General features: G+C 42.1%; 1 protein-coding gene across 1 annotated transcript in view; it reads left to right on the top strand.

Annotated features, from left to right (window-relative positions):
• The window catches only part of HEPHL1 (hephaestin like 1), a 72,492-nt gene that overhangs the window by 42,014 nt on the left and 9,186 nt on the right, over positions 1 to 21,292 (top strand). Inside the window, exons 11-15 of the mRNA XM_036259407.1 lie at positions 2,203 to 2,415; positions 8,361 to 8,574; positions 13,291 to 13,430; positions 15,818 to 15,958; positions 19,425 to 19,531. Of these exons, the coding sequence (XP_036115300.1) occupies positions 2,203 to 2,415; positions 8,361 to 8,574; positions 13,291 to 13,430; positions 15,818 to 15,958; positions 19,425 to 19,531 (815 nt within the window). The remainder of the gene's footprint in view (positions 1 to 2,202; positions 2,416 to 8,360; positions 8,575 to 13,290; positions 13,431 to 15,817; positions 15,959 to 19,424; positions 19,532 to 21,292) is intronic.

The raw sequence follows: 21,292 nt of genomic DNA, 5'->3' as shown, positions 1-21,292 counted from the left end.
AAGGTTCAAAGTAACTCATAGCAACCAGCTCGTAGACTCCTGTGGTCTCAGCTGCTCCATTCCAACAGTGTTCCCTCTTGGAACAATGGGAAGCATAGAGTAATGCATTTTCATTATCATCTTCTACAAAAAGTTTTGTTATAACTGAATACAAAGTGTGTTTGCAACCTTCCTAATAGCCAATTAAAAAAAAGAAAACTAAACTAGGAACGAGGAAACACAGCAAATTCCTTGGTGGAAAAACTAAATTGCAAAAAAAATTTATCATCAGAGAGGCCTGTACACAGAAAACGTTCAGCAACCTAATGGACCATGTCAGATCCAGCCCACCCTATTTTGGCAATGTGAAATGTTTTTATATTTTGGACATGCAGAATAAGTCATTTTAAAAGCAAAATTCAAGGAAAATAATGTATTTTAATTTAAATTTTACATTAATTATAAATTAAATCCTCTCTCCAGTCTTGTTTGCATGGAGAGGGAGGAAGAAAGATGGCAACAGTGCCAGAGAGAAAGGGCCTCACATGGTCTAAGAGGCTTTGCATCACCCCTATTGCAAAGTCTATATTCTAAGGTGTTTGCTGAAGGAATGAACAAACGAATCAATGAATGTTCCAGAAAGAGGCTTTAAAGTAAAGTTCCAGGGCAAGAGAAGATTCTACTAGCCAGCCAAGGACTAAGTTATCACAATGATATCTCATTAATATTCAATGGACAGTATTTAGATAATTTATTTATAAAGCATTATCAAAGATTCTTTTTTCAGAAGATGAGATGTTCTTCTCAGAAGCCCTGGTGTTTCTTGGAATTTCTAATAATAATCTCACATATCCGAGAAAAATTACCAAGCACCGCCGGTCCTGCAGACACCGAAATAAGAAGTAATTTTGTTTGACAGTGGGATTATAAGAGGGTCATGCAGGATATTTGTTGTTCTTTTCTACAATGAACATTAGTAAGGAGTGGGGCAGGGATGGAATCTTTATCTCTCTAATGGACGTCAAGCATGAGACATAATTATGCACACAGGTGCCCCTCAGACTGTGCTATTCAGTCATGACATTTATCCCCCCACAGAGTGAGAATGTGGTCTGTAAATTCTCTATGCACTGTTCCAAGTAGCCACTATCAACAGATTGAGGTTGATGTGAAAGATTAAAACAACTTGCATTTCTGGAGATACAGAAGTTCTTCATATCTAAGTAAGCAGTATTCTAAGTTCTTTCAATTATTTTACTGAGGTAGGAAAAGTTATCACACGACAAAATTATTTACTCTACCTTCTTATAAACTTAGTGTTCCTCTCCCATACCCGCAAAAAAATTCTTCTCCACAAATCAAACAGCCAATATAATGTCAATTAATTGTGAATCTTTCAAATGATGCAGGATCCATGAAATCAGTAAAAGAATGTCTGATAACCTCTAGAATCAAATGCTAAGCATTGACAGATAAGGGTTTGACAAAATTAAATGTATTAATAACTGAGAAAGACATTTAATGAAGGAGATGACAGAATAATAATCTGAAAAGAAAATGATTTTCATATCAAGAGTTTTAGAGCCCAGCCAGTGCGGCTCACTGGTTGAGCATCGAACCATGCACCAAGAGGTAGCCAGTCGATTCCCGGTCAGGGCATTTGCCCAGGTTGTGGACACAATCCCCAATGGTGGGCATGCAGGAGACGGCCAGTCAATGTTCTCTCTCATTGATGTTTCCATCTCTCTCTCCCTCTAAAATCAATAAAGAAAAAAAAAATTTTAAATAAATAAATAAAACAAATTTTAGAGAAGACTTTATGGAAATTGGTAAATTCCATAAATATTTTTACAATGATGATCCTCTTTATAGTCTGCAAAACTAAAACTTAAATGAAGGATATTATATTATACCATCAAACAATTTTATCAGGAAAAAATGATGCCAGAAAATAACTTGATTTATTCCTGATTCTTAGAATTTATGTATGCTCTTGTGTATATGTTGTTAAATATAACAATTTTAGTATGTTAATTTCAGTTTCCATTTGAAATTGATTCACCACATGACTTTTCCCACTATCTATTTTCTGATAATAAGGATCTACTGTACAGAGTTTGAACACCCCACCCCCATACATACTGATAAGATTTCACTAAGACATGTTTTTGGTATGTCTGCAAAATTATAATGGGCTCTGACTATGTTTTTCCTTCCATTTAGCTATCAATGGCTATATGTATGGCAACCAGCCAGGCCTGACCATGTGCAAAAAGGATAGAGTTTCCTGGCATATGATTGGAATGGGCACTGACACCGACATGCATGGAGTTTATTTTCAAGGCAACACCATCCACATACGAGGGACTCACCGTGACACCCTGGCCCTGTTTCCCCATACCTCTACAACAGTATTTATGCAGCCAGACCATGCAGGTAAACTTGCCAAGGCCATCTCAGGTGACCACATTTCTATCTTCAGACATAGACTCTTAGGTTCCTCCCTCAGAAGACACTAGTCCAATTTGGGCACTTCAGGGTATGTAGGAAGAGGTACAATCTTCATTAAAATAAGAGAATCCTATTTTATTCCAAACACATGGTGTAAAGGACTAAGGAGAAGGATCTAAAATAATACAAAGCAAAAGCAAGATCCTCTAAATGACCTTGCCACACAAATCATAGAAGAATGCTTTTGACTTATATCCATGAATGATTTAGCTTCAAGAAAGAGGACATTTTTTTGTTCTTTTTCACCCAAACATCATTTTGGTTGCTGCTCTGAAGCATCTTACCGGCCACAGACAGCCCAGTGGATGCTTCTAGGTTATGGACTTGGCCTGGTCTGCCTTCTTTAGAGGTTGATGTGCCCAGTTGATGAGTTATTTGGGGGCTTCGCTACTTTCATTCTGTTGGGCACCCTTGGTGTTCCCAGAGGATAAGTTGCACTGGGTCTGGAGTGTGTGGAAGGCCCATTGAAGTGCCAGCACTTGTCTCTTCTTTTAGAGATTCCCAAGCCAATTAGCTACTTGGGCGCTTTTATGAGAGATATAGAGCAACACGTGGCAGCATATGCTTACCGCTGCATGAAAAACAAGGCTAGCAAGTGCCATGTGCTTTCTCATGCTTCTACACCCAACGTGTTCTTTAGCTTTAGAAAGAAACCAATATGCTACTCAAGATGAGTACTTGCCAACTCTGCGTCCTTCATGAATGGATGTTTACTTCCTTCATGAACACTGAAACTGCATTCTGGATGTCTCCAGGTGCCATTGGTCCAGAACTTGAGGTTTGGGCTTCAAAACTTCTGTCTGAGAGGAGGAGCTCCATAATCTGTGCCTTGTAAACTTCTAGTATTCAACCTTTCTATGTTAATATACTTGTTTAATTATGAATCACCCAAACCAAGGGATTCATAATTTTTTTTTAAACATACTCTTCAAAACCAAAAAGGGAAGGGGAGGGAAATAGCCAAATAGTTTTAATCCACTGAAACGCATTCAAAGCTAGAACTGGCTGGAATACTTTTAGAGACTTGGCTACTTATTCCAGTGCTATGAGTATTACTCATGTGCCCTATAGGCTTCTAAAGAGCTTCATGACAATGGTTTCTGGTTTATGTTTGGTGGTAAGTATAAATCTCTGACTGCTTAAAAGCTTGGTCATTTCACCAGTTCCTGTCTCTTATCTGTCAGCCAAAAAGAGTGGCCCCAAACATAGGCAAAGTAGACTATAGTCTGCAACTCAAATATTTTCTTTTTCTTTGTTTTAAAACCACTCCGTTGAGGTATGATTGATATACAAAAAAACTGTACGTATTCAATATCTATAAATAAACTAGTTTGGAGATAAGTATACATCTCTGAAATCATAACCACAAACAAGGCCTTAAGCTTCTCTTTGTTCTGAGAAGAGATAATTCCTTGACTATTAAAGAACATGAACACAACATATGCAGAAGCTCTTTCCAAGTCTGTCCTCAGAGGTATTGTCCCTGTGGTTTCACAGAGTCCCTTTCTCACAAGGGTCCTCACCAGTGCATGGGGGTGCAAGGGTACCCACTGAACCAATAATTTTTGCTCAGGCTGAAGGGATAATTTGGCACATTTAGACATGTGTAGTATGATAAATGCTATCTCTGTGCATCATAGATAGTTAATGAGAGTGCAGTAATTACTCACCTCTAAGAATAGAATGTACTAGAGAAAGAGATTTATCTATCCAATAATCTCACTGAGAGTTAATATCTTCCAAAAATTTTATTTTATATGATTTTATGGTGAGTTCAATAAAGATATATCTACCTGATGCCAATGCATCTAGAAAATTCAGTTTAAAAATTACATAATTTTTAAATTATGTAATTCTCAGTCATACATGAGTGTTGGTTGGCTTTATGTGGGGAAATTTAATTGACTTTTTTTTTACTTTTCATCTGGCATAATGTAGACCTATCATTGGTAATGAGACTCTCCTATGCTCAAAGGCTTAATGAAGTAATACATTTGGCTGTAATAATAATACCTTACATGTACATTATGCTTTATAGTTTCTGAAATCCTTTAGGGCAAATACATGACTTCAGAAATGTGCCCTAATTTGAACTATGATATTAATCTTCCAGGTAATTAGTTCTGTTTCCACTGGACTGGGCTATGATAATCATAATTATCCGTGATTTTTCAGGAATGACTGTCTTCTAATATGTGTGCACAACAGGGAAGACCCAGAGAAATAACTTCTTGGAGCAACTTTACAAGTTTTATTTTTCCATTACAAAAGAATTTCAAATGGTATTTTCCCCCCCAAGTAAATATATTCTAAGTAATTTCTTATTCCCCTTGGGGTCTGATTTTATTTATTTATTTTTAGACCCAAGGACCTACTTAGAAAGAGGAAGGAAGGGAGGGAGAGAGAGAAAGAGAGAAATCTATCGGTTGCCTTCCAAATGCGATCAAACCCAGAACCCAGAACCAGCAACCTTTCATGTGCACAGGACAATGCTTAACCAACTAAGTCACTCCAGACAGGTCCTTGGGGTCTGATTTTAATTTTTTTAAAATATGTTTTTATTGCCTGGCCGGTGCGGCTCCGTAGTTGAGCATTGACCTGTGCATCAAGAGGTTGCTGGTTCAGTGGGAACTGAGGCTGAGGGAGGCTGAGGCTGCCAGAGCCCTAGGCAGCTCCTCTTAAAGGTCCCCTGCACAGACTTACTCCTGCTAAGCTCGAAAGAGAGGCAGCTTGAAAGGCACCAGAAACATATAGGAAAGAATTGAGCTGTTTGGCCTCTGGAGGAAGGCTGGAGAGGCAGCTTTCTCTGACTCAGGTGCTGGTGGAAGCCTTTGTTCCTTTGGTGAGCCCTTCCCCATGGCGGCAGACAGGGGCCATATCTGGGACTCCCACAACCTGGCTCACACTGGTTGCCCCACCCTGGTGATTCCTAGGCCCTGCCCCGCCCAACTTTCAGACCCACCCAAGCTGTTTCCAAAGGCTTTACCTTAGGATTGGCCTGTCTTGGATCCTGCTTCAGAATTTCCTAGAATCTCTCCAACAGGCAACATCTGGTCTCAGTGAGCCTCATACCACTTGTTAAGTGGGCCCAGGCCTGGCATTAGAAGCAGCCAGCCTTGGTTCACAACTTGGCTTTTCCTGGGCACCTCCAAGCCCAGCACAAGAAGCAGCCATTGGCAGGCCACTTTGTAGCTTATGCCAGGTGGCCCTGGATAGAACACAGGCAGTGGCTAACCTTGCCCCACAGCCAGCACACCCAGTGGACAGCTTCAGACCACATCGAAAACACCACCACCCAACCACCAAGTGGACTCAGAGGGTACCAAAGCCCTGCTGAAGTAAGGCTTGCTCTTTGTGGTGGGCCCCTGCATAGCTGATCCTCCAAGGTAGTCAGAGACCAATAGTCAGTGGGTACAGCCAGTCCTTGCAGCTGATCAGCCCGAGTAAATCCCTCCCATTGATGTGCCAACAGCAATCAAGACTCAATTACAACAGACGACTGTACAGTCCACACTAAGGGTGTACCTCAAGGGCCCAGCAGGGGTGATCAGGGAGGCTGTGCCACTGGATCCAATAGAACACCTACAACAATAGGCCACCCTACGAAGCCTAGGAGACATAGCAACTCTACCTAATACACAGAAACAATCACAGGGAAGCAGGCAAAATGAGGAGACAAAGATGTCCCAAATGAAAGAAAAGAACAAAATCCCAGTAAAAGAACTAAAAAAAATGGAGATAAACTATCAATCAAATGCAGAGTTCAAAACACTGGTTATAAAGTTACTCAAGGAATTCAGTGAGACATTTAAGGAATTTGGTGAGACCTTCAAGGAACTTAAGGAGACGTCCAAGGAACTTAGTGAGAAATCAACAACATAAAAAAGGACCAGTCAGAAATGAAAGATGCACTAACTGAAATAAAAACTAATTTACAGGGAATCAATAATAGAGTAGGTAAAGCCAAGAAGCAAACCATCAATTTGGAATATAAGGAAGCAGAAAACGCCCAATCAGAACAGCAAAAAGAAAAAAGAATAAAAAAATAAAGGGGCGAGGGGTAGTGTAAGGAGCCTCTGGGACAACTTCAGGCATGCCAACATTTGCATCATAGGGGTGCCAGAAGGAGAAGAGAGAGAGCAAGAAATTGAAAACCTATTTGAAACAGTAATAACAGAAAATGTCCCTAACTTGGTGAAGGAAACAGACATATAAGTCCAAGAAGCGCAGAGTCCAAACAAGATGAACCCAAAGAGGTCCACAGCAAGACACATGATCATCAAAATGCCAAAGTTGAAGACAAAGAGAAAAGCAGCAAGGGAAAAGCAGTTTGTTACCTACAAAGGAGTTCTCATAAGACTGTCAGCTGATTTCTCAAAAGAAACTTTGCAGGCCAGAAAGGAGTAGCAATAGATATTCAATGTGATGAAAAGCAACAACCTACAACAAAGATTACTCTATCCTGCAAAGCTATCATTTAGAATCAATGGACATATCAAGAATTTCCCAGACAAGAAAAAGCTAAAGGAGTTCATCACTGCCAAACAAGTATATGAAATGTTGAAGGATCTTTCTGAAGGAGAAGAAGAACAAAAATATGAACAATAAAATGGCAATAAATACATATCTATCAACAATTGAATCTACAAACAAAATGAGCAAGCAGAACAGAAACAGACTCGTAGATACAGAGAACTTTTTGTTGCTTGCCAGATGGGTGGGGACTGGAGGGATGGGTGAAAAAGAGGAAGGAATTAAGAAGTATAAATTGGTTGTTAGACTGAAGAACTTCAAAGGTAAAGGGGAAGGGAGGGTGGGAGGAGATAAACCAAAGAACTTCTATGCATATATGCATAACCAGTGGACACAAACAATAGTGTGGGGAAGGCAGGACCAGGGCAGGATTGGGGAGAAAAGGGTCAATGGGGGAAAAATGAGAGGACATCTGTAATACATTCAACAATAAAGATGAGTTTTAAAAAAAAGATGGATGGGAAGAAAACCAGGTGGTTTCCTACTTGTACCTTAACAAGTATAACCAATTTAATAAATTGACTATAATAGAAAAAAAAATGTTGCTGGTTCAATTCCCGGTCAGGGCACATGCCCAGGTTGTGGGCCGGTTTCCCAGTGTGGGGCATGGAGGAGGCGGCCAATCGATGTTCTCTCTCATCGATGTTTCTCTCTCTCTCTCTCCCTTCCTCTTTTTCTAAAATCAATAAAGAAAAAAAGTTTTTTTATAAAAAAAAAAATATGTTTTTATCGAATATTTAGAGAGGGAGAGAGAATCATCCTTGTGAGAGAGAAACATCCATTGGCTGCCTCCTGCACACCCCCTACTGGGGATTGAGCCGGCAACCCGGGCACATGCCCTGACTGGGAATCCAACTGGGACCTCTCAGTCCATGGGACTATGCTCAGTCCACTGAGCCACACTCAGGCTGGGGTCTGATTTTAAAATACTATATAAAATTTAGTTTAAAAAAATCTACCTTGCCCTGGCCAGTTTGGCTCAGCGGTTAGAGCGTCGGCCTGCGGTCCGGAGAGACCCGGGTTTGGTTCCCGCTAAGGGCACGTACTTCGGTTGCAGTTTGTCCCCGGCCCTGGTTGGTCGTGCGGGTGGCAGCCACTCGATGTGTCCCTTCACGTCGATGTTTCTCTCTCTCTCCCTTCCTCTCTCTCCCTCCCACTCTATCTGTACAAAAAATGGAAAAATAACCTCGGGTGAGGATAAAAAAAAAAAAAAAAAATCTACCTTCCCGGTTATTTATTTTGGGATAAAACGTGTAAGTTTGCTAGCATACCAAAACCAAGAACAACAAAACCCCCAATCGCCCAGCACACCCAATGCCAAGCCGTTTCTCTTTCAGGTGTTTTCAGGGTGTTTTGCTCCACCATGCACCACTTCGCCAGAGGTATGAATCAGATATATGAGGTCAACAGCTGTGGCAACAAGGACCCTTCAGAGCAGCCATACGGGATGATAAGAACCTTTTACATCGCTGCTGAAGAGGTAGAATGGGATTATGCCCCTAACAAAAACTGGGAGTTCGAAAAGCAGCACTTGGACGCAGGAGGGGAAAGGTACCATGGGTGAAGTCGCCAAGTCTCTTGGGTGGGATTGCACATGCACTGTAGACGTTTATCAAATGTGGAAACCTAAGAATGCCCTGGTTTTGCCTGCGCAGTTCTGGCAGAGGCTTTTATTATGAGCACAAAAGGCTAGGGAAGCTGCCCATCTCCATCCTGGGAAGGGCATCTAATGGCATTTTGAGTACACCTCCGCCGGGAGTGCTGGTCCAAGTGTGGCGGTGGACGAATGAATGAGCCTCTGAGTGAGCGCCTAGAGCGAAAGGATTTAGGGAAAGAGGCAGGTGCCACCGTGACCATGGGACTGGGAAGACAAAAGGGCGCAGCAGGCGGCAGAGATAGTGAGTGATCCCCGTGAGAAGATGGACTGCTGTAGATTGAGGACCGAAGGGAAGGGGAACTGAGGATGGGCCACTGGCCACGCGCTGATCCGGGTGGGAGACAACCCAGCAGCGCGCAGAGATCCCGAGTTGAGAGAGGAGCAGGTCTCTTGTACAAGGCCCTGTACCCAGAAAGTCCGTAAGACTGAACTTCCCATGAAAGCGCTGTCAGCCATGAGAAGCAGGAAAGAATCAGCTGGGCTCAAGCCCTCTGCAGGCTGGTGAGCACAGGTCCTCTACCCACCCTAAGCCCTCAGGATAGCACTGGGGTAGTCAGCCAAGGTCTAGAGGCATCCATCATGCTCAGACCTGCAGACTTTCTCCTCCAAAGTTTACTCCCTCCCCGCCGCCCCCCCCCCCCCCCACACACACACTCGTCAACTACCCAGTGTTCGGGTACCACTGCCTGTCCCCATATAATTCCCCATATACAGACTAAGAGACTCCGTGCAGAGGTTAAAATAACCCAGCTGGTCAGTAGCAGAGTTGAAATTGAACAGAGACCCTTTCAAGGACAAATTTGTATTCTCTCCACCAGGACATGTTGACTTTGGTGTCTCTGTCCTCTTGGTTCTTTATTATCATTCTCCCTTACCCTCCTCACCCCTCCCTTATCCTCTGTGCCTGTGCCACACTTGAACTCCTCCACACACACCTGTTCCTGAGCTTAGTATGTTTGTTTCTCTTCTACCTTGTTGGCTCCTGTTTTGAGGGTTCAGACTCCTGGAAAAAAGGAGTATAACAGCGCCACCTTTTGGAAAAAGGAAGAAACAAAATGAATCTTCATTTTAAAAAGATTTGCCTCGAGGACAGGATGACTTAAAATTCTTTAGATTATTCACCAATCCGTTTGCTAAACCAGACACCCCTCTCCTGCAAAACCAGTGCTGCCAACACAAGCTAAGGCCTGATACTGGTATAGTGGGATAAGAAACGAATACTAATTTGGCCTTTTTAAAAATGATTCTTCCTTCAAAAGGCTGCCATAACTGAAGACATAATAATTTTGCTGCATGTACAGTGTTAGCCTGTGAGTGTGTAAGACGCATAGCCTTCCTTGAAACTCAGTGTAATTTCACTATTAAGCTGCCTGCCCCCGACCCCTCTGGGCTGGCAGGAAGCTCTAGCTTCAGTCTCCTGGGATTGTCTCCCAAGTTATATAGAAAGATAGAAGGTGCTGAGTGTATTTGCTCCCGGCCCCTGCCACTCTGGGTATTGTCCATAAATAAATAAATAAATAAATAAATAAATAAATAAATAAATAAATACATGCAAAGTGAAATGAGAGCAAGTTCACATGTTGAAAGTACAACCAATCTGTAGATGATGAAATGACAGGTTCCCTTAGTGGCATGTCTGTGGCACCCCTGTAGATGGGGGTACAGGAACAAATGCCCATTCTACACCCCAGTTGCTATTCCTCTGCCCTTTGACCCAAGGCCATAGCATGGGACACATCTGGTTTTCAAACCACCACTGGGTACAGATGATCTCTGTGACATTTATCGTCCTGGCCACACACCTGGGACCTGGAAGTCTTTCCCTGGGACTTCCTAAGAACACACTGGGAGAGCCCCAGGATTTCCAAAAGGCAATAAAAGGGACCATCAGCACAATGCCAGGGTTTGTGCAATGGGAGGGAATTTGAAAACAGAAGTTCAATGGCTATAGAGAAATAAAGTTGAATTCCTAGTATTCCTGAGCTTGTGGACTGATATGTAGGTAATGTAACTAACCTGGGATTAGACTTAGTAACCACCTTCTAATGAGCACCCACCATGATCTAGGCATTTTGCTAGGGCTTTTACAAAATCTATCTGGCATGACACTCCCAAAACACTTGACCCATTTAATTAGCCTGGGCCCAGCATCACACATGACATCCTAGAGAGATCAGTGCCTTACAGATCTTAGCTCATATAATCCTCACATTAATCCTGGGAGCTAGAGGCATTATTATCACCCCATTTGCAGTAAAGGAAAGCTGAAAACAGCAGAGCATGGCTCCAGAGTCTGTGCTTATTCCTAGCACAAGTGTTACTGGGACTCCTGGAAAATAAAAGTAGAAGAAAAGTTCTCTTCCCTTGGAAAGCATACAGTGTAGGGTAGAAGGTATATGTTCACTTGTTAAATACCTGCCATATGCTAGGCGTTGTGCAAAGTGCTGGTGAAACAGCGCTGAAAAGGCAGACAAGGTCCTTTCCCACACAGACTTCATGGTCCGTGGGTAAGACGTTAGGACAAGTATATTGAGTGAGACAATCACTAGGAGAGGGAAATGCAGAGTGCAACAAGAACTCAGAGCAAGGAAAGGTGGGGATAGTGCAAGTGGTTGGGGAAAGCTTCCAGAAGTTAGGAGTCTTTGACCTGGAACATTAGTAGTAAACTAGTTGAAGAGGTAGGAATTATGCTTTTGGCACAGGAAACAGCACATGGGGGGCCTGGTGTGGGTAGGACATGTGATGTTCAAAAGGGTGAATGTTTAGCCCTGGCTGGTGTGGCTCAGTTGGTTGAGTGTCCGTCATTTGCACCAAGAGGTAGCCAGTTCAATCTCCATTAGATGGAGGTGTGCCGGAGGCAGCTGATTGATGTTTCTCTCTCATATCGATGTTTCTCTCTCTTTCTCCTTCTCTCTTCCTCTCTAAAAAATCAATTAAAAAATTTTTGTTTCTTTAAGAATGAATGTTAAGAATGACCTGAGTATAGCGTATGTGGGGACCAGTGATGGGAAACTAGACCTGGGAGGCTGACAGAGCCAGAGAGTGAAATGGCAGATAGCGTGAGCCAGATAGCGTGAGAGCCAATTGGAGGAATTTGACTGTGGAAGCCATAAAAAGGCTTTCCACAATAACCGACTTGGTCAAACTTATTGTGTAGGATCACTGCCTGCACTGTAGAGAACAGAGATAAGGGAGGAGTGTGGGTGGCAGGGAGAGTGATTAGGAGCAATTCCAGTGAATACGGGTAAGTGATAGAGGTGGCTTAGGTTGGAGTGTGGGCATTTCATGTGAGAAATGGAAGGATGTGAGACATACTATATTTTGAAGATACAACTGATAGATTTTTTCTCTCTTTTGTGATGGTCTATCTTGGTGATAGATTAAATATACAGTCAGTCTTCATTACTGGTGGGTTCCACATTTGTGAGTCTTCCTCTTCACTAAAATTTATTTGTGACCCCCAAATCAATTCCTGTGGTGCTTTTTGTGGTTTATTTAGTGCCACTTTTTTTTTTTTTTCATTTTAATGCTTTTTTTTTTGGTTATTTAGTTGTTTAAAGTGCCTCCCCCCCAATATAGTGCTGTCTAGTTCTGAATGCCCAAGAGGCCTCACAGAGGAAATACATGTGTTAGACAAGCTTCATTCAGGCCTGAGTTATAGGGTTGTTATCTGTGCATTCGATGTTAATGAATCAGAAGTATATATTAAATAAGATGTTTTTAAACAGAAACACACATAAAACAAAGTTATACATTAATTTGTTGATAAAAGTATTGTGGCCAGCCAAACCGGTGTGGCTCAGTGGTTGAGCATCGACCCATGCACCCAGAGGTCCCCTGTTCGATTCCCAGTCAGGGCACATGTCCAGGTTATAGGCCCAATCCCCAGTGGGGGACAGGAGATGGCCATTCGATGTTCTCTCTCATTGATGTTTCTATATCTCTCTCCCTCTCCCTTCCTCTCTCTCTAAAATCAATAAAACAAAACAAAAAAGTATTGTGGCCAGAGGTTAGACAAAACCCAGCCCTGTATTTCTCCCAGGAAAAGTGGTTCAGTATTTGTTAAATCAGTATTTGCGGTGACTTTCTAGAACATCACTGCTGTGATTAACAAGAATCAACTGTATCTGTATCTATGCATGGCATATGCACAAACACAAATCACAGGTTTTCTTGAGCTCTTTCAAAGTGGGAATGTCTAACAAGGAACAGAATGAAAATATATGAAACCTGGAGGAATGTGCGTGTGTGGGCACTTGTGCACATGGGCATGTCTGTGAGGGTAGTCCCCAGAAGAGAAGTACAGCCCAAGGGGCCCTTAGAAGTCTCTAACTAAGGCTGGCCCTGTTGGGCACCCAGCGAGGCTATAGAGCAATGATTCCCGAGAGTGGGCCGAGAGCCAGTGCTGGGCGGCCCATAGCAGTACCCGCTGCATGCTTTCAAATCAGATTCCTTGCCCGACTCCCAGACAGCTTGGTGCAAAAGGGAGACCCTAATCACAGCCAGGTTTGGGAAGCACTGCCCCAGAGTACCCTTGAATCACTCAGATAAACACTCAAGGTTTTTTCCGCCGTTTGACAACTTTAATTTCTGCTGCTTCTGATTTGCAGACATGGAGATATATTTATGAACCACACTGAAAACTGGATTGGCTCTCAGTACAAGAAGGTGGTGTACAGGGAATATACCGATGGAGAATTTGTGGAGATCAAAGCCCGGCCACCGCGAGAGGAGCACTTGGAACTGCTGGGTATGGCACAGATGGCAGGCCGCGCATGCGCGCGAGCACACACAAGTTCATTAGCCTTAAACCTGAGAACGGAGGAAAGGAACAGAGTAGCCCACCTGCATTCAGCCAAGCGCGACATCTTCCTGCTCTCCCGTTTCCAGGGAGCATGCTGTGTGCTCAGCCCATCCAAAGAACAGTCTTATAATAAGACTTCCAGATGATGCGCAAGCAGGAATCCCTATCATCAGGGCAGCCTAACCACCATCTGTTGCCCTGAAGTTTTTTCCACTCCTCTGCTGAGCTGGGAAATTTTAATTTGAAACAATGTGATGGCTCAGAACAGCGTGCAGAGTGTTTGCATAACTTCTTCAAGGTCCTCGATTACCCATGCACAGGACCGTAACAACACATACAAATAATTCTGTCAAAGAGGAACCCCTTCTGTGAGAGGGGTGCGAAGGAGGAAAGGCCTGCTCTCCTTTGGGAGGCGCTAACTCGTGGCTTCTCAGATGCGCTCTGCCAGTCTGATGCCCTGGGCTGCCTGACCCTGCGATCGAATAAACGCTCCCTCCCTTCCCTTCCCCTTTTCTTCATCTGAGAGTCACCAAACCCGATCCCATCGTGAAGATGAGATCTAAAGGCAGAGGACTAATCTAGGTGACTTTTCTGAAATCCGTTCCCATTTTTAAATGCACGAGGTCACGTATGTACAGAGTCTGACTTTACACAGTGCTTTTCAATATTAAAATAAGGCCCCACGACTGCTAGCTTGATAAATTATTAAAAGTCCCACCCAGCTACACCATACCCTCACCATCTATTAGTATTGGCACACAAGGTTGTTTGTCACACTAAATGAAGTCAGCCCCAGTGGGAACATTCCTTCTTTTGAGACTTGTATGTGTCAACTAAGCTCTAAGAAAAGGTACTGGTTCCGCCAAGGGGGCTGGGTTGCCCCTCAAAGAGCCCAGTTTGGGTCTGCTCAGTAAAATGACACAAGCGAGTGACTCAGAGGCAAGCCCAGCTGCTAATTTTCTGCAGCTCAGGGAGAGGCCCGAACTCCTGAAGTGACAAAGGGCACAAGGCAGGCTCCTTGCTGCTCATTGCTGCTCCTCGTGACCTACCGGGTAACAGATCCGAAAGCATTTGCTGTTCCCAGGACAGCAAGTCCTGTGCAATTTAAGTGGTAATGAATATACAAATAGTGATTTTAGTTTATGTATACCCATGCCTCTACCTGTAATTATAGCAAAGTTACTGTTTAAAACATGCCTAGAAATTTCTTTTCTAGCTTTATCATTTTTTTCAAATGAGCATTTCCAGACACTTCCTGATTCACACTATTTTCTTCCAAAGATAACAATAGTCCAACAAATTTTAGATTTTCTTTTTAGGCCTTTAGTGATCTTTCTCCGAAAAGCAATGACAAAACCACTCTCTGAATCAGTAACAAATGGCTGGGTATGATCAGACCTTTTATGAGTGTATTTCCCTATGAATGTAGAATATAATAAATGGCCAAGAATGTGAACAAATTGAGAACAGTTCTGAGGTGCTTCCAAAATGGGAGTCTGTTTCAATCCCCTCAAAACAGTGCCCCGTGAAGGCCACTGTGTGTCATGCCTCTCAGTGTGGTGTGTGGGCCGAGCAAACTGCATGTGCCACATTCTGGGCACCAAGAGGTGAAAGGCAGCTGGTGATGCACATCCACAGTCACGCTGGCACGGCTTCTCCAGTGGGGTGTGGCCTGTTCCCGCTGTATGCAAGCTGGTTGCTTCTGACGGGAGTGTGCACACCTGAGGAGCTGAGGAGCGCACGTCTCAAGTATGCAGATACTGAGGAACAGCGCTTGCCAGGCATTAGTGAAATCACTGTATTATCATAAGTCAACACATAAATGTTTAAACTTTGTTCTTCTCTTTCTAATCCCTTTTATACACATCATTTCATTGCATTATCATCATTATTATTATTATTACATCCATTTACCAGAGAGCGAGCAATTTCAGACTTAACAAAGGTTACACTCGGGCGTTACGACGGGAAGTCTTCATATCCCGGATTTTCCTGGGTTATGTCTAAGTAGTAGTAGATATCTAAGCATTTATTACTGTGTTACATACATTATCTTATTTAACCCTATGAGGAAGGTGTAATTAAACCCATCTTACGGAAGAGGACATTGAGACTCAGGCAGGCCACAAGTGAAGGAGGCAGAATTTGGACCCAAATCAGTCCAGTTGCCAAAACTACATGCTATTTAATACTACATATATGGCCCTTTAAAGGAAATACACTAATGAAGAAGCAAACCTTTGTTTTATTTTGCCAAATACTGCCTACATGTAAATGACTTCAATATTGAAAAGAACAATGATAATGCACACAGACCTGTGTTTTGCCTTTAGGCCCAATGATTCATGCTGAGGTGGGTGACTCTATCCTGATCATATTTAAGAACAAAGCCAAGCGGCCCTACTCCATCTCAGCCCATGGCGTGGAGGACACAGAGAGTGGGAAGCGACTCCAAGTGTCCACGACAAAGCCAGGTAAGATACCCCAGAGATCTGTTCCATCCTGATGAGGACACCAAACTCAACTCTTTTCTGATCTTTTCAATCTCTGAATGGTCTTGAAGAACTCATCCTAATGTTAATGTGGACCAGCCATCACCTGGTCACTCCCAATATGAGATCATCATTAGCCAGTGACCAAATGTTTATGGAGGTTCTAGGGTCCATTAGGGACCTGAAAATGAATAGCTTACACATATTAAATGTTAACCTTATACCAGGTACTACACTTTATATATTTTAAAAAATTCTTTTATTCTTATAATAACCCAGTGATGTAGACACTAATAATAATTCATTAAATTTGATACCATTGATTAAAATGTCCATCATTATTTTATCTGTTTCTAAAAAGAGGAAAAAAACATTCTGTCAATTAAATTTTAATTGACACTGACTGAAAACACATCTTGGCTTTGGTTATATTAAATTGTAGAAGATGTTTTTCTTATAATTGATGAACTATGGTTATGTTCATTCAACAGAGACAAAACACAAAGTAAAGAACTTGACTAGGTCATACATCAGTAACGGGAAAACCATTTATTTGACATCAGAACCTGACCTCATAACCACACATTTTTCTCAAGATGTTCCAAGTGACGTTGGAAGAAAAAAAGCAAACAAGACGAATCATTTCAGTAGTAGTGTGGCTTATACACAATGAGATTCTAAGTAGTGAAGAATTTCACGAATATGTCTGGGTATGTTTATAAAAGTGTCAGAGAAGGAAAATGAAGACTGATTGATTAGTTAGAAGCAGTTAGGAAAAGGAGTCATTAAGTAAAGCTTTATAAAGGAAGTAGAACTCCAGTTGGGTTTTAAAAGATGCATCGAAAGGAGAGAAATCTCATCATTTAAGTGGCTCCCCATAACATTTACACAACTGAAGTGTAGTTATAATAAATGTGAGGAGCCACTGTGACCTTCAATTATGAAATTAACAGCAATCATGTATAATTACAGGGGAGCTATATTCCATTTTACCTCTTATGTATAGTAATATTATAACACATACTACAATAATTACAATAAAAGTCATATGAACTTAAAAAAATTAAAGATGCATGAAAAAGGAGAAAAGGAAGCAATATCATGCACCACTAGACAACCTTAGCCAGGTACCTATGCAAGAATGGGACTAGAGGAAGAAGATTTTCACTGACCACCATTCCAGTGGCTTCTGATACACCCCACTCCACCCCACCCCCCGTACCAGAAGTCTGTGTTTTCCTGCTTCAAGAAGCTTTTCATGAACATCCTAAATGTCTATCTATAGGAAAACAGTTAAGTTTTGGAATATCCTTACAATGGGCTATTATGCAGCCATTAAATGATATTTAAGACAGTTTGGATGACATGGGAAACACTTGTGGTGCCATGTTAAGGAAAATACTAGTCTAGAGGAAAGGCCAGAAGGGAAATAAGCCAAAATGTTAATAATGGTTATATCTTTGTGCTGGTATTTGAGTAGCAGAGTGATACTCTTTTCTACTTCTTCACATTATTTTATACTTTTGAGATTTTCTATAATGTGCGTGTCTTACTTAGATGAAGAGGGGAAAGTGGGTCAAAAAAGCCATTAAGTGAAGTTATTCATTTTCGATGGTTGAAAGCCTCTCCAGGGGAGAAAGCAAGGTGCCAAGTGGGCACTGATGGGGCCCTGGGAGGCTGTGGACAAGCTGGGGTGACCGTCCCCAGGCTGCTGTGCCCTAATGGTGAAGACGGGCGAGGGACACAGCTCCTCTCTGTTGGCTGGCTTCAAAGAGTCTTTGATGTGAGGGCTATGGGAGTGGAGAGAAGAATGATTAAAAAGTGACAAAGTGACAAAGGGCATTTTTCTTGCTGGACATCACCCCCACAAGGGTCTGATAGGCTGAAAGTTTTGGGAGAGCCCAGAGACCGGGGTAGGAGCAAGAAGCTAACTTCGTGCAGGAAGTTCAGACAAGCTGAGAAGAAAGAGCTGGGCGCGCCTGAGGGAAGGGGAGCTCGTGAGCATCACGAGGAAACTAAGGTCTACTCTCTCTCAAAATTAAATAACTCAGAAAACATTTCCTGAGCATTTTTTTTTTTTTAATCCTCACCCGAGGATATTTTTCCATTTTTTGTACAGATAGAGTGGGAGGGAGAGAGAGGAAGGGAGAGAGAGAGAGAAACATCGACGTGAAGGGACACATCGAGTGGCTGCCACCCGCGACCAACCAGGGCCGGGGACAAACTGCAACCGAAGTACGTGCCCTTAGCGGGAACTGAACCCGGGTCTCTCCGGACCGCAGGCCGACACTCTAACTGCTGAGCCAAACCGGCCAGGGCTCCTGAGCATCTTTTTATTGAGAGCTGTGCTTTCTGCTGGATTGTTCCAACTTGGATAATACCACCCCTGTAGCCACGTGCACTGAGGAAGCTAAATATCAGCTTTTGACCTTACGACTAACAAGGCATACAGGCTATAATGAAACTCAATGGAAATCAGACCTAAAGTTATATTGCTAAGCCACTGGTGTATGAGCACATAGGGAGCAAAATTACATGTAAGCATTACTTTTGGTTTGCTTTGTGGCTCACACTCAGTTATTGGTTATTTGTCCTGATGGGGTGGGGATGGGACACTGTTGAAAAGGAGATAATGATTTAAATGTAGCTTTTATTTGAGACTTTCACAAGGTGAGTATCTTGCTAATTAATGAGTGTATCAATGGCTCCTCTGCAAGGCTCTGGATTGGCCTTGGGGGTTGCATAGATGTGGCAAAAGGAGGTACAGACATTTGTTATCAATGGGAGGCACAGATACTAGGTATTTTATTTTATTTAATCCTCACAACATTCTGAAGACTGGGATGACTAACCCACTTTATAAATAAGGAAGTGAAAGGTCAGCGGGGTTAAGTAATTTGTCAAAGGCTGGGTAAATAGGAAGTCATAGGTTGAAATTTGGAACTAGATCTCTCTGATTCTAACTAGATTTTACCTGCCTGCACATTAAAATCACCTGAGAAGCTGAAGCCCTAGTCCCAGCCCCCAGATACTCTCGTTTTGTTGGTTTGGGTTGAGGCCTGAGCAGTGAGGGTTTACAGAGCTTCCTGGAGAATCTAAAAGGAGACAAGTGAGCTTCAACGTAGCTCTTGGGAGAGAGACATGAAATTTGAGGGAACAAAAGCAGCGAGGAATAAAATAAGTCTTCATTTCCTGAATAAACGTCAGTTGATAGTAGAAAGAGCAAACGAGAGGGGAAGCTCTAGTCTGATGTGAAACATCTGCCGCTTTGAAACTGCGGAAGGCCAAGCTCTGAGCTTGCTGGGAACAGTTCTAATGAAGGGGCACTTCTCCCCAGCAATAAAAATTAACAAATATATATTAAGATCTGTTTATATTTCTCCAGCTAGACCATCTGGAATAGAGGTGGCACTGGTAAATCCTTTCTCTTTCTTCTCATTTGTTTCAGGAGAAATAAAAACGTACTTATGGAATGTCCCTAAAAGGTCTGGTCCAGGCCCTTCTGACCCAAATTGTATTCCGTGGGTTTATTATTCAACAGCAAACTTTGTGAAGGTAAGGTGGAGAGGGCAACCAAAATGCTCATAGTAATATGGCTTTAAGTTGACTACTAAGTTATCACAAGTCTGGTGGGTATATGTGGAAGGGTGTCATGGTTTAGAGCAGGGGTCTCTAACTATGACCAGGCCCATTTGTTTACATTTGCTATGGTTGACTTGAGTAGTTGTGAAAGAAACAGTATGGCCAACAAAGTAAAAAATATTTACTGTCTGGCACTTTGCAGAAAATAAGTTTGTCGACTCTTAATCTAAAGTATGGGGGAAAAGAACAAACAGAATCCCAATGTTTTGACTATTAAATTTAGAATTTACAAGGTAGTTCGATGCAAAGTGGTTATGTAAATAGATAACCATACAATAAAAATGTATTTTAATAGAATATATACCATGGTTTTTGATGTGTGAAATCTGTCATTTTTAAAGGCATTACCATTGCTATCAGGGTTCAGGAAAAGAAACCAAATGCCAAACATAGTAACTGAAACTATTTGAATAATAAACAGGCTACCTTTGTATAGAAATTATAGGCAAAGAGTAACTATTGGTTGAGTCAGAGATGTATATGGTCAAACAACTAATCTTTAATTACATGTCATAAATCAAAGTCCAAACTAACGTCATATATGACAGAAAATGTAAGTAGTGCCCATTATTTAGAAAGTAAAAGAACATCTTAATCTTCCTCTTAAACATCAGATGGCTGCATTAATGTCCTTGAGTTATACTGGACAGTGCAGGAGTTACAGAGTGACATACCAGACACTTCAAAAAATAAACTCACATTTTGGAATTATGAGAAATGCCCACTTGTTTATTTCTTTGTACATTCCAACAAATATTTACTGAGCACTTGTGATTGCAAATGACTGTAGGAGCAGGAGCGATGCAAATATTCTTGTCTTAAAGGAACTTATACTCTTTGGGGGGGAAATAATAGATGTGTACACCCATAATTATAGCAAAATTCTGGATCTGGTGGATTTAAAGGTGTTCAGGGGAAAGAGAGTCTAGGATGAGGGAGCACTGTGACCAAGAGCAAAAGTAGGAACATAGGTGTGTTTGGAAAATGTTGACAGTCCCATTTTGCCAAATAAGTAATAGGAGACGAAAGCAGTGAGGAGTTTAAGACAGAGAAATCCACTGAGGAAGCACATACAGGAGGGGTTTAAGGACCTGTCGAGGATTTATATTCTATTCAGTGGGCCACGGAGATTCACTGAGGACTTCTAGATATGGGAATGATGAGATTAATCTGATGGCAGTCAACAGGATGGGACAGAGGTGAGGTGAGCCAGAGACCAGAGAGGAGCTGATTTCTAGTCCAGGATAAAGTATTGAGATTCTACACGAGAAGGGTGGCAGACGGAATGGACAGGAAGTCCAGAGTGGAGAGACATAGTGAAGGGAAGGAAATGTAAGATCTGACAGCAAATGAGATGGGACAAGGTGAGGAAGAAAGAGGAATTAAACACTGAAATCAAGTTCTCTGATCTAAATGACAGAAATAAAGAATTTCCCTCAGGAGAGGGAAATGGTTTGAGGGAAAGAATGCAATCCACTTTGGAAATGTTTAGCAGATTGAATTGTTGCAGGAGGAATATCTAAGGAGGCCGTTGGAAATGTGGGAGTTTTCCCTCAAAAGAAAGTTTGGGCTGAACAACTTGAATGGAGGTTATCCATGGTCCTGTACCATTTGCTAATCACCAGTTCACTTTTACCCGTAGAAAGTGGAATATAAGATTCTGTATATAGCTAT

Source organism: Molossus molossus, unplaced genomic scaffold (genome assembly GCF_014108415.1).
Source record: "Molossus molossus isolate mMolMol1 unplaced genomic scaffold, mMolMol1.p scaffold_m16_p_13, whole genome shotgun sequence".
NCBI classification, from domain to species: Eukaryota; Metazoa; Chordata; class Mammalia; order Chiroptera; family Molossidae; genus Molossus; species Molossus molossus.
The sequence above is the reverse complement of the archived record's forward strand: the minus strand, read 5'-3'. Positions and strand labels throughout refer to the sequence as shown.